The 15,866-nt window shown below is 33.9% G+C and overlaps 1 protein-coding gene across 1 annotated transcript in view; it reads left to right on the top strand.

The window, feature by feature from the left end:
• The window catches only part of LOC101441123 (protocadherin-15), a 1,917,137-nt gene that overhangs the window by 1,755,510 nt on the left and 145,761 nt on the right, over positions 1 to 15,866 (top strand). The window contains exons 26-27 of the mRNA XM_058298874.2: positions 1,665 to 1,774; positions 9,781 to 9,921. Coding sequence (XP_058154857.1) covers positions 1,665 to 1,774; positions 9,781 to 9,921 — 251 coding nt within the window. The remainder of the gene's footprint in view (positions 1 to 1,664; positions 1,775 to 9,780; positions 9,922 to 15,866) is intronic.

Genomic DNA, 15,866 nt, shown 5'->3' with positions numbered 1-15,866 from the left:
ATATCAAATTTAAAATTCTAGCAAAATAAATAAATAAAACTTTTTTCCTAATAGTTAAAGCAAACTTCCTGGGAGGGACTCATTAGCTTCTCATGGGAAATATACCCATCATGAACAGTGAGCAAAGGATAAAAAGCCTTTATTGGCCAAAGATGAGTAATGTATCTGTCCATGCACTAAGAGGTTGGGTCAGCCCTACCCTAACCACTTGAACTGAGACTGGAGGATGGCTATCCAAAACAAAGAAGTCAGAAAAAATGCAGGGGAAATTTAAAAAAAAAAATTATATACCTATATGAACATACTTTTTATTAAAAATGATTTAGATATAAATTGGTTCTTATAATTTAGTAAGAATTCATTGAAAATGCACTGAATATATGGGCCACCATTGGGTGCTAAAGTTTTACATTTAGGTAATTAGTCAATCAAGCATAGGGACTATGATGGTAAAGAGCATAACATTTTGGACAAGCAATTTGGATATTTGTGAATAAGTCATGCAAAATTAATTTCTTGGTATATTTGTAGTTCAGCATTTTTAGAAAAGGCTTCAAGGAATGAACAATATAATCCATACAATGTAATCTAAATTAGAATTACTGAGAAGCTGGAAATAAAAATGAAAGGGGTAAAAGGGGCCATGTGAAAGAAATGGCAATATGATATGTTTTACTTGCCTGAAAACAGAGGCTACAAAGCTTACTGGAACCAGATGATTAGACAGAGAGACTGGTCTGCAAAATCATTCAGAGAAGTTGTTAATACCTTGTATTTAATAGGTTTCTATGTCTGTTGAATCTGGGAGACATAAACTACTATAAATTATAAAAAGGGAGATTATTTGGCCTTTTTTTTCAGATTTGATTATTATTTATTATTATTTTTTTAAATTACATTATGAAAAATATGAGGTCCCATTCAACCCCACCGCCCCCGCCCCCCACTCCCCCCACAGCAACACTCTCTCCCATCATCATGACACATCCATTGCACCTGGTAAGTTCATCTCTGAAGATAAAGTTATGATTGCCTATTTGCAGAGAAAAATATTTTAAAATCAATTGAAATTTTGTTAGTAAAATAATGTGCTGTTGAAAATACAGTTTTTGAAATGAGATAGATACAATGTTACTAGATATATAGCAGTTCACTAAAAGGTGGGTTTTGTGACAGTTAATCCATTCAAATATTTTTGGTACACCTAGAGCCTCAGAGCTGGGCAAGAATAAGGACTAAAAAGAGACATCTGGAAATCACTTGCATAAATATGCTAGCATCAATAGTGCTTGAGCAACAACAATGTAATTTAGAAATTTGGGGTACTCAATTGTATCCATCTATTGCTTTTAGTCAAGGGGTGCTTCAGAGACAAGTGAAAAGAAATTTGCATGACATTTGGCAGAAAATATGGTAGTTGTAAATTTAATATAAAATTAAATATAGCATAGCTGGCAAGACACTTTTAATTAAGAGCTTTTGCTTAGTTTTTAACATAGCTTGTTGGGGTGATGCCTTCATATAGTACTTCATTGAAAACTTCAGAAAATTGTAACATACACCTACACACACACATAATACTATACATACTCAGTTATTAAGTTCAAAACTCTATATGGCAAAATGGACCTTCCCAAAATCAATAATCTTCTCTAACTCTGCAGACCTCCTCCAGTAAGTGAACTTGCAACCAGAGGGACCACAGTTGGTGTAATTTCTGCTGCTGCCATCAATCAGAGTATTGTATACTCCATTGTTGCAGGAAATGAAGAGGGTGAGTGGATTCTTTATTCTGTGTCTTTTCCATAAACCAATAAACTTGGACTATGAAGTTAACTCTAGATTAAATTAGTATTTATCATAGAATATCTAATAAAGTGTCCATCATAAATATAATCGGTAACTTAAACCGCCAGAAAAATAAGGTTATGTTAACAAAACTCATTTTCCACCATAGGAAACACTAAATTTCTAATTCTGGAAACTTTCATCTCCTCTACTCTTGGTGATATTTTAATGACATGTCTTCAAAATTAATAAATCATGCTTTGGCTTTTAGTCATAGTTATTATCTGCAGTAGCCTCTTCCCATTGTTCCTTACCATCCCTGACTCCATATCATGCCTTAGCCTAAGCCTGAAGAAATTTTAGAAACATAAAAAAGTGTGAATTCTGAAAGATCCTCATCCATGTTGAGTCACATATATTTTACATTATGAACTTCCAGACGGTCAAATAAGAAATACAAGTAACAATTATAAATAAATGTATTACGTGTAATTTGAGTTCTGTCTACAAATCATTTCTCATGAAGGATAGAAATGGTTTGCTAGCCTCTGAGATTAATAACTCATTCTTTTTCACTGATTTCTTTTGACCTCCACCTGTCATCCATAGAATAGTCTCCTCTGTTGTTCTTTTGATAAGCTGGATAGCCTGGCATATTGTAGTTAGTCAAGAAATAGTTAATATATTTAATAAATAAATGAGTAAATATTAAATAATAAATGGATAAAAGTTAATGCTGTTAAGCAGCTTGCAAGGGAATTATAAAGGTCTTTTTTCAAGCATTTTAATGAGCATTCATTACTAGAAATTGCTGCTTTTTCAGTTTGTATCCAACTTCTTACTTATCTAATCTTTCTTCTTTGTTTCTATGGCACTTCCATGCCTTCTCTCTGCATATTACTGATCTTTAGTTTTCCTTCCACTGCCAAAATTTGAGTAAAATCTATGATTTCTCAATTGGACCAGATATTTTCTCCATGTGTATCTCCCTTGAAGATAGCAAAGTATCTCTACTTATCACTTTTTTCTCCTCTAACAATGACTATTTTATCTTCAATTCATTTATTTAATTTATAAACTAATGTTTATTTAGCATCTACTAAGTACTAAAACCTCTTCTACCACAAGAGATAGTGAATTAATAGGAAAATCCCTACCCTCATAGAGTTTAATATTCTACAAAGAAGAGACAATAAAAATTAAAGTAATAAATGTGCAGTATTTTAAGTAGTGATATATGCTATGGAAAATGTAAAAAGAAGAAAGGATGTGGGGAGCAAGAGATGGTAAGTTATACAGAGTTATCAGAAAAAGTTTCTCTCTAATAAGGTGACATTTGGGAGGTGACCTGAAAGGAGTTAGTAAGTGAGAGTGTAAGCCAGCCAATTATCTAGAGGAAGTTTTTTTAAGAGAAAGGGACTATCAGTTTCAATATTTGGGTAAAGAATGTTTGGTAAGTTCAAGAGTAGTGAGAAATCCAATGTTTAATTAGATCTAAGTAAGGTGGGAGGAACAGAGTAGAAAAAATGCCAGAGACTTTGCAGATGATGGCAGGTTGGAAGGGCATGCTATGCAAATTATGTTGGGTCTTACAGTTCATCATAAAGTGTTTTTATTTCTCAATATGGGAAGCTATTGAAATATGGTGAAGTATAATCTCTCTTTTTATAACCCTCTCTCTCAGTATTATATAGGGAATAGATCCTGTTGTCAGGATTTGGTATATTTTGAAGGGAAACTTAAAAATTAACAAAGGAATGAATGTGAGATTTGAGAAAGACAAGAGAAAATGACTCTACATATTTTTTTCTAGGCAACTGAGAAAATGCAATGCCTTTATTTAGATGGGGAGTCTCAGAGTGGAGATCTTTGTTGTTTTTAATTTAGGGGTTGGAGATAACTGACTTTGTTTTTGACCCATTACCTTTGACGGGATTACTGGATATCCAAACTGATAATTCATTTATAAATATTGATCTTCCAAAGTTTAGATCAGAGGTTCTTAACCTTTTTTATTCCACGGACCTCTTTGCTAGTCAAGTGAAAACCACAGACCCCTTATTAAGTCCACACTATATTGTGTATTATTTAATAAATATATATCTCACTTGCACCAGCACATCCCCACACAAATAATGTTTATTTGAATTTCAATTCAAGGTCCCTTTTTAAGAACTCATTTAGATGGATTGAATTTTGAATCTGGGAATTCAATAGAGAGATAAAGGCTAGAGATGTAAAATTGAGAATCAATATATAAATACAGCATTTAATGCCATACACTGAATGAGATTGCATGGGTTATGAGTATAAATAGAAAGGAAAAGAGATCCAAAGACTGAACCTTAAATCATTCCAATACTTAGAATCAGATATATGACGATAACAACAAAGGACTGAGAAAAACAGTCAGTGGTTTGAGAGTATAAATATTGTTACAAAACACTCTTCTTCTGCTTGGATAGTCCCAGTTTATGCTTGCTGATCTGGCAAAATGATTAATAACTCTCTTTTTTCTAACTATCAAATGGCCCCAATTTATATGATGAATTATATGGTCACCCTCATTTAAGCTAAAAAAACATACCATTCAAAAAAACCAAAAAGAAATTATTTCAAGAAAGAGGAAAGTGTCAACTATGAAATGTCCTTGATGGTATGAGTAAGATGTTGACTGTAGTGGTTTGAAGCTCTATGTATCCCAGATCTTAAATTAATCCATTCCTGTGGATGTGAATCCATTTTAAGTAGTTCCTTTTGATGAGGTTACTTCAATTAAGGCATGACCCAGGACAGGTCTTAATCCTATTACAGGAGACTTTTACAAGAGAATGAAATGCAGACAGAGATAGAGAAATCCATGGAAGAATGAATCTGAAATCAACAAAACCTGGAAGTGAAGAGAGAAACTAGCAGCTGCTGCCATGGGGCTTGCCATGTAACAGAGGAGCCAGGATCACCAGCAGCCAGCCCAAGAACACTGGTCTTTGGGAAGAAAGCATCACCTTGATGATGTCTTTTCTTTCTTTCTTTTTTTTTTTTTGAGGCTCCAGGTACTAAATCTGGACCTCATGCATGGGAAGCAGCACTCAACCACTGAGCTACACCAGCTCCCTTGATGATGTCTTCATTTGGACATTTACCCAGCCTCAAAACCATGATCAAATAAACTCACATTATTTAGGCTGAACCATTTCATGTGATATTTGTTTAAGCAGTTCTGCTACTGCAAATACCAAAATGAGCAAACAGCTTTGGATTTGGGTAATGGAATTACCCAAATGGAAGAACTGATAAAGAATTTGATACAAAAGACCTAAATTCCTTTGAAGAGACTGTTGGTAGAACTGTGGATACTAAGGATACTTCTGATGGTACCTTAAAAGAAAAAGATTAATTTATTATTAGAAACTGTAGGAAAAGTGATTCTTGTTTTAAAGTGGCAGAGAACATGACAAAATTGACTTCTGATATCACCTAGAAGGCAGTACTTGAAAGTCGTGGACTTGAATATTTAGCTGAGATTTCCAGGCTAAATATGGAAAGTGAAGACTGGTTTCTCCTTGTAGTTTATAGTGAAATTAAAAAGAAAGTAGTAAAGCTGAGAATTGAACTCTTGAGCACAAAGAAACCAGAAATTGATGGTTTGGAAAATTCTGAGCTTCTAGAAAGCAAGTTCCCAGAGAATAATGCTCCATGTGAGGCTTTAATTGAACACGGATCCAGTCAGCCATTTCAGTTCAAGTAAGGACTGAAGGTGCAGTTATCCGGGAAGGGCCCATGATAAATTCTAGAGTCTGATGGTTTGGAACCCTGTGTTACCACATGCAAAACCAAGTTTTCTGAGTAATTTGTATGAACAAAACCAAAGCAAGCCTGGACTAAAAGGGGCACAGAATGGGCAAATTGAAGGAAAAATAACTTTAAGGACTGAACTGTAGAAACTAAGGCCTGGACTGAAAACATCTTCTCGGACCAAGAAATCACGCCCACCCATGGTATGGAAAGGGTGAGTTTGCTCCAGCACCTAGACAGGGCAGGCCTTCCGCCCCATTGTTCAGGAAGAATGCTGAGAGATTGGAGCTGTGGCCTGGGGATTGCAAAGAGACTGGACACCATCCTGATACTTGGAGAAGGTGGAGCCTTCACTCCAGTGAAGGGAGAGCAAGACCACTACACAAGCACTGGAGGGGGGGAGAGGAATGTCTGCTACTTCATAAGGACCAATGGACAAAACATCATTTCATACATGACTCTCTGACCTCAAAATCTAATGGAGTATGCCCTCCTGTTTTTCAGAATTTTGGGGAATCTATGATTCCTGTTTCAATTTCTCCCTATGGGAATGGAAATGTTTATAGTATGCCTATCCTCCCGTTGTATATTGGAAGCAGATAACTTGTTCTTTAGGTTTCACAATTCCACAGATGGAGGGGAATTATGCCTCAGAACAGACCACACCCAAAAAGACTTTGATGAAAGTTTGTACTAAGCATTCTTCTGAAATGATTTAAGACTTTTGGGATATTAAAAAAAAAAATGAATATATTTTGCATATAGAAATAACATGTCTTTCTGAGGTTCATAGGGTAGAGTGTGGAGTTATGAAACTGTATATACCCTAGAAGAGCATGTTCCTGATATTTAATTGTTTCCTGTCAGTTTGAGCCCATTTTAAATAGGATCTTCATGAGAGAATGAAATTTAGAGAGAGAAAGAAAAATTGAAGGAAGCAGAGGCCGAAACCATTGAAACCCAGAAGAGAGAGACTAGCAGATGCTACTTTGTGCCTTGCTATGTGACAGAGGAGCCAGGATTGCAGGCAGCCAGGCCCAGAACTCCAGTCCTCAGGAAGAAAGTATTGCACTAATGATACATTGATTAGAACATTTTCCTGTTCTCATAACCATGAGCAAATAAATTCACAATGTTTAAGCTGAACCATTTCAATTTATATGCTTAAGCAGCCTAAAAAACTTTTGAAAAGTGTATGGACAATAATCATTGAATTTTTCAAGCAGAAATCATGAAACAAGTACTGTTTTGGTCGAGTGGTAAGAAAGAAGTCTGATTAGAGTATAGACAAAGTGAATAAGGGGGATGCAAACTTTTAACTAAAGAGTACACTAACTATTTTGAAGAGGCGTCTCACCACATTGCCACTCAATTCAGGAAAAAAAGAAACCAAAGTAATTGTAATGTTCTTCTGAGTTCTCAAGAAAGTAACAGATATCTCTAGGGCTAAAATAATGAAACAAAACAAAAATAATTCACTGAAATGAGAGTACATCATAGTAAGGAAACTCAACCTTAGGGACCTCTCAAAATGGGGGAGTGAAGAGACATTCTTCCTTTAAGTGAAGAACATGAAGGAGGTGAGAGTAGTTCCAGGTCGATAGTATTCCTAGTTTCCAAGTGAAGTAAATTTGAAACCTTCCCCAATTTATACCTGTAAGATTCTGACAGATTATCTCTAAACAAATACATATTCACAATAATCACTTAAAATACAGGAAGACTAGTAACAGTGAGCAAATATAAAAACAAAATAAAAAGTATTTAGATGCTAAAGTCTAGAATACTATTATAAAAGTTATTAAAATGTTTGATAGAATATGTGAAAATGAGCAATGCAATCATAAAAATGAAACTATCAGGAAAAAAGAATATCAAAATAATCAGGGAAGAATTTATATTGCAGATAATGACAGCCTTTATCATTTGATCCAACGTTCCTACTGAAAACAACCAGAAGAGCTGTTCAAAAGACATTTGAGGCAGTGTAAATGGCCCACTGTTTAGGGCATCCGTCTACCACATGGGAGGTCTGTGGTTCAAACCCCGGGCCTCCTTGACCTGTGTGGAGCTGGCCCATGCGCAGTGCTGATGCGCCCCAGGAGTCCCTGCCATGTAGGGGTGTCCCCCGTGTAGGGGAGCCCCACACACAAGGAGTGCACCCTGGAAGGAGAACTGCCCAGTGCAAAAGAAAGTGCAGCCTGCCCAGGAATGGTGCCGCACACACGGAGAGTTGACACAACAAGATGATGCACCAAAAGAAATAGATTCCCCTGCCACTGACAACAACAGAAGCAGACAAAGAAGAAGACGCAGCAAATAGACACAGAGAACAGACAACTGGGGTGAAGGGGAAAGGGGAGAGAAAAAAAAAAATAAATAAATCTTAAAAAAGAAAAAAACATTTGAAACCATTAGAGATATTACAAGTGAAATTACTTGTCAAGATCCAGAAAAATGAAGCAAAGAGAAGTGAACTAATCTTTTAAAAATTGGAGTTCAGGAGCCACTAGTGAGAGGAAACATTAGACTTTGTGTTAGTACTCAAAAACAAAACAAAACAAAATAAAAAACCCTAAGAGAAAAGAGTAAAAGGTTTGAATTCTCTCATGATGTGAGCTGACATGGCTGTGCCCATGTCCTCTAGTTGTACCCAATGGTAAATGCACCTGACAAGAAGAAAACATGAATTTTAAAATAAGTATGCTGGAAAAGTTCAAGGAAATTAAATATATGGATTAAGGCCAGGGTGGTAGAAATATTTTTTAATTAGTATGGCAATTATATAAATGAAAAATAAAATAACTGAAATTAACTCATAGGATAGATTTAACAGCAGTTTAAACTGAACTGAAGAGAGAACTAGTGAACTCAAAGATAGGTCTGAGGAAATATCCAGAATTAAGCATGGGTAGACAAAAAAGACAACAGCAAAAAGCTAATAGGGGTTACAGTCTAAAGATCTAACATGTACCTGGAATTTCATAAGAGGAGGAGGAAGAGAGTAGGTCTTAAGCAATATTATAAAAATATGCCTGAGAATTTTATAAAACTGATGAAAGATTTTGTGGTAGTTTTTAAATCTCTCTTCAAGAGATGAGCCTAATTCCTGTCACAATTATGTAATTTTCCACTTTACATAAGAAAACTTATAATGTGGCTTTAAACCTCACGGTTTATAAATGTGCCCTGCTCTTCATTTAAATGTACTTGAATATATTTATAAATCTCTAGATTAGAGTGAAATGTTTTAAGATATTTTAGGGTAATGAATTCTTTTTCTTAAATGACCAACATGTGAAGTCAGTTTGGTTTTCAACTACTTGAAATTATATTTCTTAAACCAACTAGATTTAAGTTCCTCCATTAGAGAAACTTCATCTCTCTCTTGTTCCTGTAGAACTTTGTACATTTTTGCCAGTTCTAAGAATTTTACTTAATAAATATAGCCTACTGGTTGAAAGATGTAATGTTCTTATCTGTATGTACATTTACAAAGATGTAGCTATAAAGTCATAAATAACAACTATAATCTAAAATATGTTTTCAAATTTATGATTAAACAGCCACTTTATAACCATTCTTTCTCTCTCTATGTCTTTTTATCAAATAATAGGCATGTAATTATTGGGCTTTTCTTCAATCCTATGGTGAAAAATTTTGACTCATTCGAAAACAGCTTTTTTATATATGAAGCTTAGTTGTCTGGATATGTTCCCTAAAGTGTCCTCAGCAGAACACTAAATCCACAGAATAATAATATGTATAGAAATACAAAAAGTAAAACAATCCAGTAAGAGTGGAAAATGCTTGGTCAAACAAAATTAAATGGGTTTCTTTACAAGAGAACTTCTTAAAGCCTATAATATATTAAAGGACCCTCTACATTCATGATGAGGTATATAGTATGCCACGTTTCCCCAACTTAATTGACCATAGAAACATTTTCTTTCCAGGAGAATCTCAAACAACAACAACAACAACATAGAATTTCAAGGAATGTGCTTAGTGAAACACTAGTGTTAATAATTTCTAGAGCTGGAATGTAATTTCCAAAGGCCAGCATCTTGTCACTTTTATGCTTGACATTTGTAACAAAATAAATGTGTGGTGTTTTTGTTTTTATTAATTACAGTGCTCTTAAAAGATAACTTTAATTACAGTGCTCTTAAAAGATAATCGTATTTTAAATTCTAGATAAATTTGGAATTAATAACATCACAGGTGTTATTTACGTGAATGCTCCTCTGGACTATGAGACAAGAACGAGCTATGTACTTCGAGTTCAAGCTGATTCTCTGGAAGTTGTCCTAGCCAATCTCCGAGTTCCTTCGAAAAGTAAGTAATATCTCTTAAGGGTTTTAAAAGCATTTTATGGTATTTCTCTCATTATTTATTTAAAATACATATGTGTAAATTAAGTTCTCAGTGAGGAAGATAGGCAGACCATTAAAAATCAGAAATGACTGCCCCTTATTTTAACAACTGAAATATTACAATGCAGGCAGTGTTTTCATAAGCAGAAATGATAAGCCAATAACACAATGTTTTCAAACTTCGTGTACAATAATAGAATAAAATCGTTATCTGTGTATGTTAAATAATAAACCTGATTCTTAAATCCATTGTAAGGTTCAAATCATCTGGAGTGTATATTGTTGTTAATGAAAGCATGACTTCTAGACATTTTGTGCATTATGTGACTTCTTGTACTTATACATATTTTTTAGAGGAGAGAACAAAAGCATCTTCAGATAGGTGATTAATATTTATTGTAATTCATATATAGCATCATTTAATTCACAAACATTTCCATAAGATAAGCATTTTTACTCGCACTTTACAAAGACAAGGTAAGGAAAGATTGAGTGATTTTCTTCAATGACACAGTCAATAAATGCGAGATTAAAGAATATCTGACTACAAAATCTTACACGAAGAAGCAAATGAGGTCTAAGTTTGGAAAGAAGTGGCTAGCACAGAATCTGAGAGTTATTACCAGTAATGAGGTAAATGCTGTTAGTTTCCAACATAGAGGTAATAGTTTTTTTTATGGTTAAGTAACACATCTTTATCTAATCATATTCTTAGAAATCCAAAAAACTCACAAAATTTAATATAAATCTTTAGTAGAACAGAGGCCCAAATAGAGTGTGAAAGGGGAATAGAATATGGCACATACACATTTTAAGCTGGGAACCTTCCTAGACATCCTATCATAATACCCAGTCTGTTAGCTCCTATAGAAGGAGGATGAAGTTAAACGTAGAGAATGTGAGAGTCAGAGCAAGGAAACAAGTATGAATGAGGTCAGAGCAAATAGCCTGGACAGTATGAGGGAAAGGAGAACAAGATGATAGAAGAAGGCAAATGATGCATATGGAAAATATAATGTGTACAATATGTTCTGCTTTAGTTTAGTAATTGATAATTATAAAAATAAGTCACTTCTTTTCATTTGTTTCAAACCTTACTTACTGATCTCTATGGGCAGTAGAGTGTCTTGTAAAGATACAACTAAATCATTTGAATAATCAGATTATACACAGTGTGTCTTTGGAATTGAATGAATGTAATTGCCTCAATGAGTATGGGTCACTTATATAATTAAATCATTTAAAAATAGAAGACCAGGTCTTTAAGTTTTAAAATCGTTAAACCACAAGCAATTATATTTTTATAAAATTATGGAGGATGCTTCAAATTGTAAATTTAATTGACTAACCCAGGAGTCAAAAGGTTAGACTAGTTCTAAATTACACAATGTAAACTATCTTAATACAATTACAAATAGATGGGGAATAATAATTGAAAACTATATTTGTCATATTTCTTTGAAACAAATAAGCAGTTTTAGAAAGTAAGTTTTGCTAAATATTTGGGTTGTAGAGCCTAGCATTTCTTCATAAATACCTTTGATTTCAAGGAATAGAGATACAATGACTTATATATGAATAATATTTTGAAAACTATCAGAAATTCAATGCAACTAGCTTCCATTATGATAAATTAAGAGTTAAATCTAAGGTTAATAAAAGTTCAGCTAATTCATGCAAATATACTTCTACGTGCCCCAGTGTCCACATAGAGTTAAGAATAATTGGCAAATAAGTGACCTGTCTTATCACAAATGCATCAAGCCTAAAATCTAAATGTTAGTTTCTTTAATGCCTCATGCTTTGAACATTGTTATTAATACTTTGTGGCTGATTCTTGCTTCTTAGGTTTGAAATAAAGAATCTACATTTTTAAACTATTATTTAGTGGCTGTTAATGGCCTATAATCAATCTGTAACCAACTAACTATACAAATAATAAGACTACTATTTAAAATGAGGCTAAATAATTGTCTGAAAGTTCAACCCTACTTCAAAATTAGCTGCTTTATGATCTTTAGCTGTATCGCATACCATGTGAATAAAGATAATAAGCTGAAGAACTTTAATTCATAAAAGAAGTATTTTTAATTGTGAATTTACCAAGAATTTGTCAATGAAATCCTTTTCAAGTAAGTTTTACATCCATGTTGTTACTGGATTTAATATTTAAGTGTATATTAATAATAAAAATAGACAAATTCTAGAATTTATTTCTTAAAATTTTAACTAAGAATACTTAAAATATTTTAAGCATTTAGAAAATAATATTTTAAAAATATACGATATTACAGATAATATGATAATGAATCCCCATGTATCAATTACCCAATTTCAACATTAGCCAATTCCTGGGAAATATTGTTTCATTTATAAACCTATCTACTATCTATTTTGAAGCAAATCAGAGATATTTCATCTATAAATATTTCATTATTTAATTCTTAAAAATAAATAAGGACCCTGTTGAAAGTTAACCATAATACCATTATTATTCCCCTACACATTAAGAAAAAATTTTCAATACCTGCAAATTTCCAGTCAGTACTCATATTAAAAAAATTATTCACATCCAAATCCAAACAAGGTCCATACACTGAAACTGGTTGATAGATCTTTTATGTTTCTTTTACTCTATGGGTTTCACCATCACCACTACCACTAATACCACCCCTTTTTAATTCACCTTGATATATACTTGTTGAAACCAAATTAGTGGGCTTGTTCTCAAAGTGAATGAATTTGAGAGAATTGGAGTTATATAGCTCTCTCAGGTTTTTTACATTGTGTTAGTTGATACAAAGTTTAAGTTTCCACTCACTTGCTTTGGATTTTTCATCTAGGACTTCTGTAGATACACATTTTTCCCCTTTCTTAACCAGTAGTTATTGTCTTTTAAACTGCACTGATTATCTTTGGAAGTAATGAGAAATGTAAATATATAATCAAATTAATGAAAACTGTAGCAAAACCAATGAACAAAATCATATTTTAAAGAGCAAATTTTCCCAAGAATTGAAAAATAAATATAAAGAGAAAGATTAAGTAATTTTAGCCTGCTGGTTCATTCGTCCCTACTAAAAAGAAGTAATGAAGGCAAATCATATTCTAATATGTCCCAAATATGATATATTCCTTTTTTCTAGTTTTTTTCTCATCAGCAAACTCTTGGCTCAGCGAGTATCTGACAACTGTTCCAGGCATGCAGAGATTTTTTTTTTTTTTTGTGGGGGGATATGTATTACACCATTCATTGCCTTGACACTTTTTTTATTAAGTATCCATACAATGTCAGGTACCCTAAAAGGATTTCAGGACACAAAGATCCTACTCTCAAGATCTCTTGGTTCAAAGCAAGACAAATGTATACACAGTTAGTGATAAGGTAATGTCTTCCAAATTACAAAGTGTGGTAAGTGGTGATAGAACACAGTGCAATGTGAGAGAGGCGTAAGCAAAGAACTCATGAGTAATCAGAGAAGAGTTTCAAAGCATAATTCCAAAAACATTAAGCACATATTAGAGATTATTAAAAACAAAATATTAAATTGAAACTTTTGTCAAAAGTACCAACAAAAAAAATTACCAGTATAAAATAGACTTAAAATTAGAAAGAAAGGTGCTAGAATTAGACACTGATTATCAAAGATATTAAAAACAAAAAACTGTTTACCATTCTAAAAAACCCTTATTCCCACAGAAAATAAAAAACAGCTCAAGTGAATGAAGATTTAGAAAAGGTTTGGGGAGAAATAGTCCTTTGGGGGAAAAAGTTATGCTTGTGATTTCTGCTAGGACACCCTTATCCCCCCAAAGAGAGCTTTCTGGGAATGGAATATGTACTCTTTCTTCCCAATTTCAGTGTTGGAGGCTACAGTGGATCCACTGTGTCCCTCTGTTTGGGAAGGAGTATACTGAATGTGTGTCTGAGACCTGTTAAAAAAATCTAGGGGAATAAAAACCTGGGGCTCACTAGCTATTTTGATTGCTGGAGAAGAAGAGAATTACATTTGCATGTAGATAAGCCTGCATTCTTAGAATGAATGCAGACAGTGAGTCTGGGAATGTTATCCAATATCCAGAGGCAGACACATGTGAAGAGAACTGGCATGCTAGTTTTCTTACATTGTTCAGTAGGGTCACCTGGAGGTGTGATAAGAATGCAAGTGGCAGAAGCTGGGGATGAACGACTGAATTCCAAGTAAATTGGCAAGCTGGAATTAATTGAGATGCAATGACAAAAGCAAGGAGCTGCAGGAGAGCATACCAATCCTGAAAGTGCCCCATTAACAATATCTGTTTTAAACACTAGACTGACTGAAAGTGCATTGTGGCAATTGGTATTAAACCATTTAAAAACTGAAATATTTAACAGAAGAGGCACGAACTTTTCTGCCTATCTTACAACTCTTTTCTCCTCAAACTTCATTGCCAGATCATGGCAGTGTTAAGTGTTCAAAAACAGCTGCTAGTGAATGGAGAAGGAGGTCATTAATAAAGAAAAAAAGAAGTCTCTTGCAGCCTTTCCCTTAAAGGCAGGAGACCTGCCCATAACATATTGTAGCTGAGGAGGAGAGAAATTGTACCTTGAAATGAAACTTGAAATTTGATTAATATATTCAACTAGACATTCTATTTTAATTATTTAATTTTTATTTAACACGATTACAATACTTTCTTTTCTTGAGCTTTTATTCGACAGCAGGGGAAAGAATACTACCAACCAGCAGGATAAAAGGGATAACAGAAAGGAAAAACATCACTTTTCTGATTATATTCCATATGTTCCATATTGAACATATTTCATTGTTGCTGGATAGCAAAATATGGTGGGAGCAGTTGTAATGAATTTAAGCTACAGGAGGGTAGAGAATTTTGTCTGTTATATTTTTTAATATATCCCATTGTGCTGATGTACTACCTGGCATATAAAATAAATTCCATAAGGAGTTGTCTGATGAATAAGTGAGTCTGGAGCGTTAAGTTCAGATTGTGAAAGGTTTTGAATAATCACACAGGCAGTCTGCAAATATGCAGCATCTACCACCCATACTCCCTATGCCATAATAGGCTTCGCTAACTATGTATGCGCTCCACCCCCCCCCACCCCCCAGCACCACTGAATCAACACTAGATGTGCTCTTTGTGGCCTTTCCATTACAGAAATTCATTATATTTCAGTTAAAAAGTATAAGTCATTGTTACAATAGATGGAGCCAGTCCACTCTTTTAATTGTGGGAATGTGTTTAGATGCTCCCTCACAATACTTAATATTGTAGGAACTCTGAAAATCTTGGGGAATTTCTCTCTTCCAACACAGTGGAAAATGAAGTATTTATTTCTCATTCATCCTTCACCACAAACTCTCTAGCCCTCTAGACCACGTCGCTTTTATTTCTCATCTGTTCTTCCCATTTTATCAGGTATCTGTATCTGCTTTCTTGGATCACTTGTTGACCAGGATTTTCAATCAAATAATTATGAAGAAGAGGAAAATGAGAATTCATTGCTGTTTCTAATTTTATTTAATAATTATGAGTCCTTTGTTTCTCTGCCTGTCCTTATTCTACACTTTTCCAAACTGAGTCAATCTCTCCTGGGTTTTCAGGACATAATATTATTGGTCCCTTTCTTAGTTTGCCAGAGCTCTATGATAAATACCAGCCAATGGTTGGATTAAAACATGAATTTGTTGGCTCATTGATTGATTCAATTTGGACATACCTTGACATCTTCTAAAGGTAATAATATCTTCAAAGGTTCCCATTTGAAAAATGAGTTCATACCTACAGGAAAGCAGATTAAGATTTGAATATGTCTATTGTGGAGACACGAGTCAATCCCCAAGAGCCAAGAAGAACTATCACAGAAACTTGTATTGATATTTCTTCCCCTAAAGTCATCCC

Source organism: Dasypus novemcinctus, chromosome 6 (genome assembly GCF_030445035.2).
Source record: "Dasypus novemcinctus isolate mDasNov1 chromosome 6, mDasNov1.1.hap2, whole genome shotgun sequence".
Lineage (NCBI taxonomy): Eukaryota > Metazoa > Chordata > Mammalia > Cingulata > Dasypodidae > Dasypus > Dasypus novemcinctus.
This window is presented reverse-complemented; position numbering and strand designations above follow the sequence as displayed.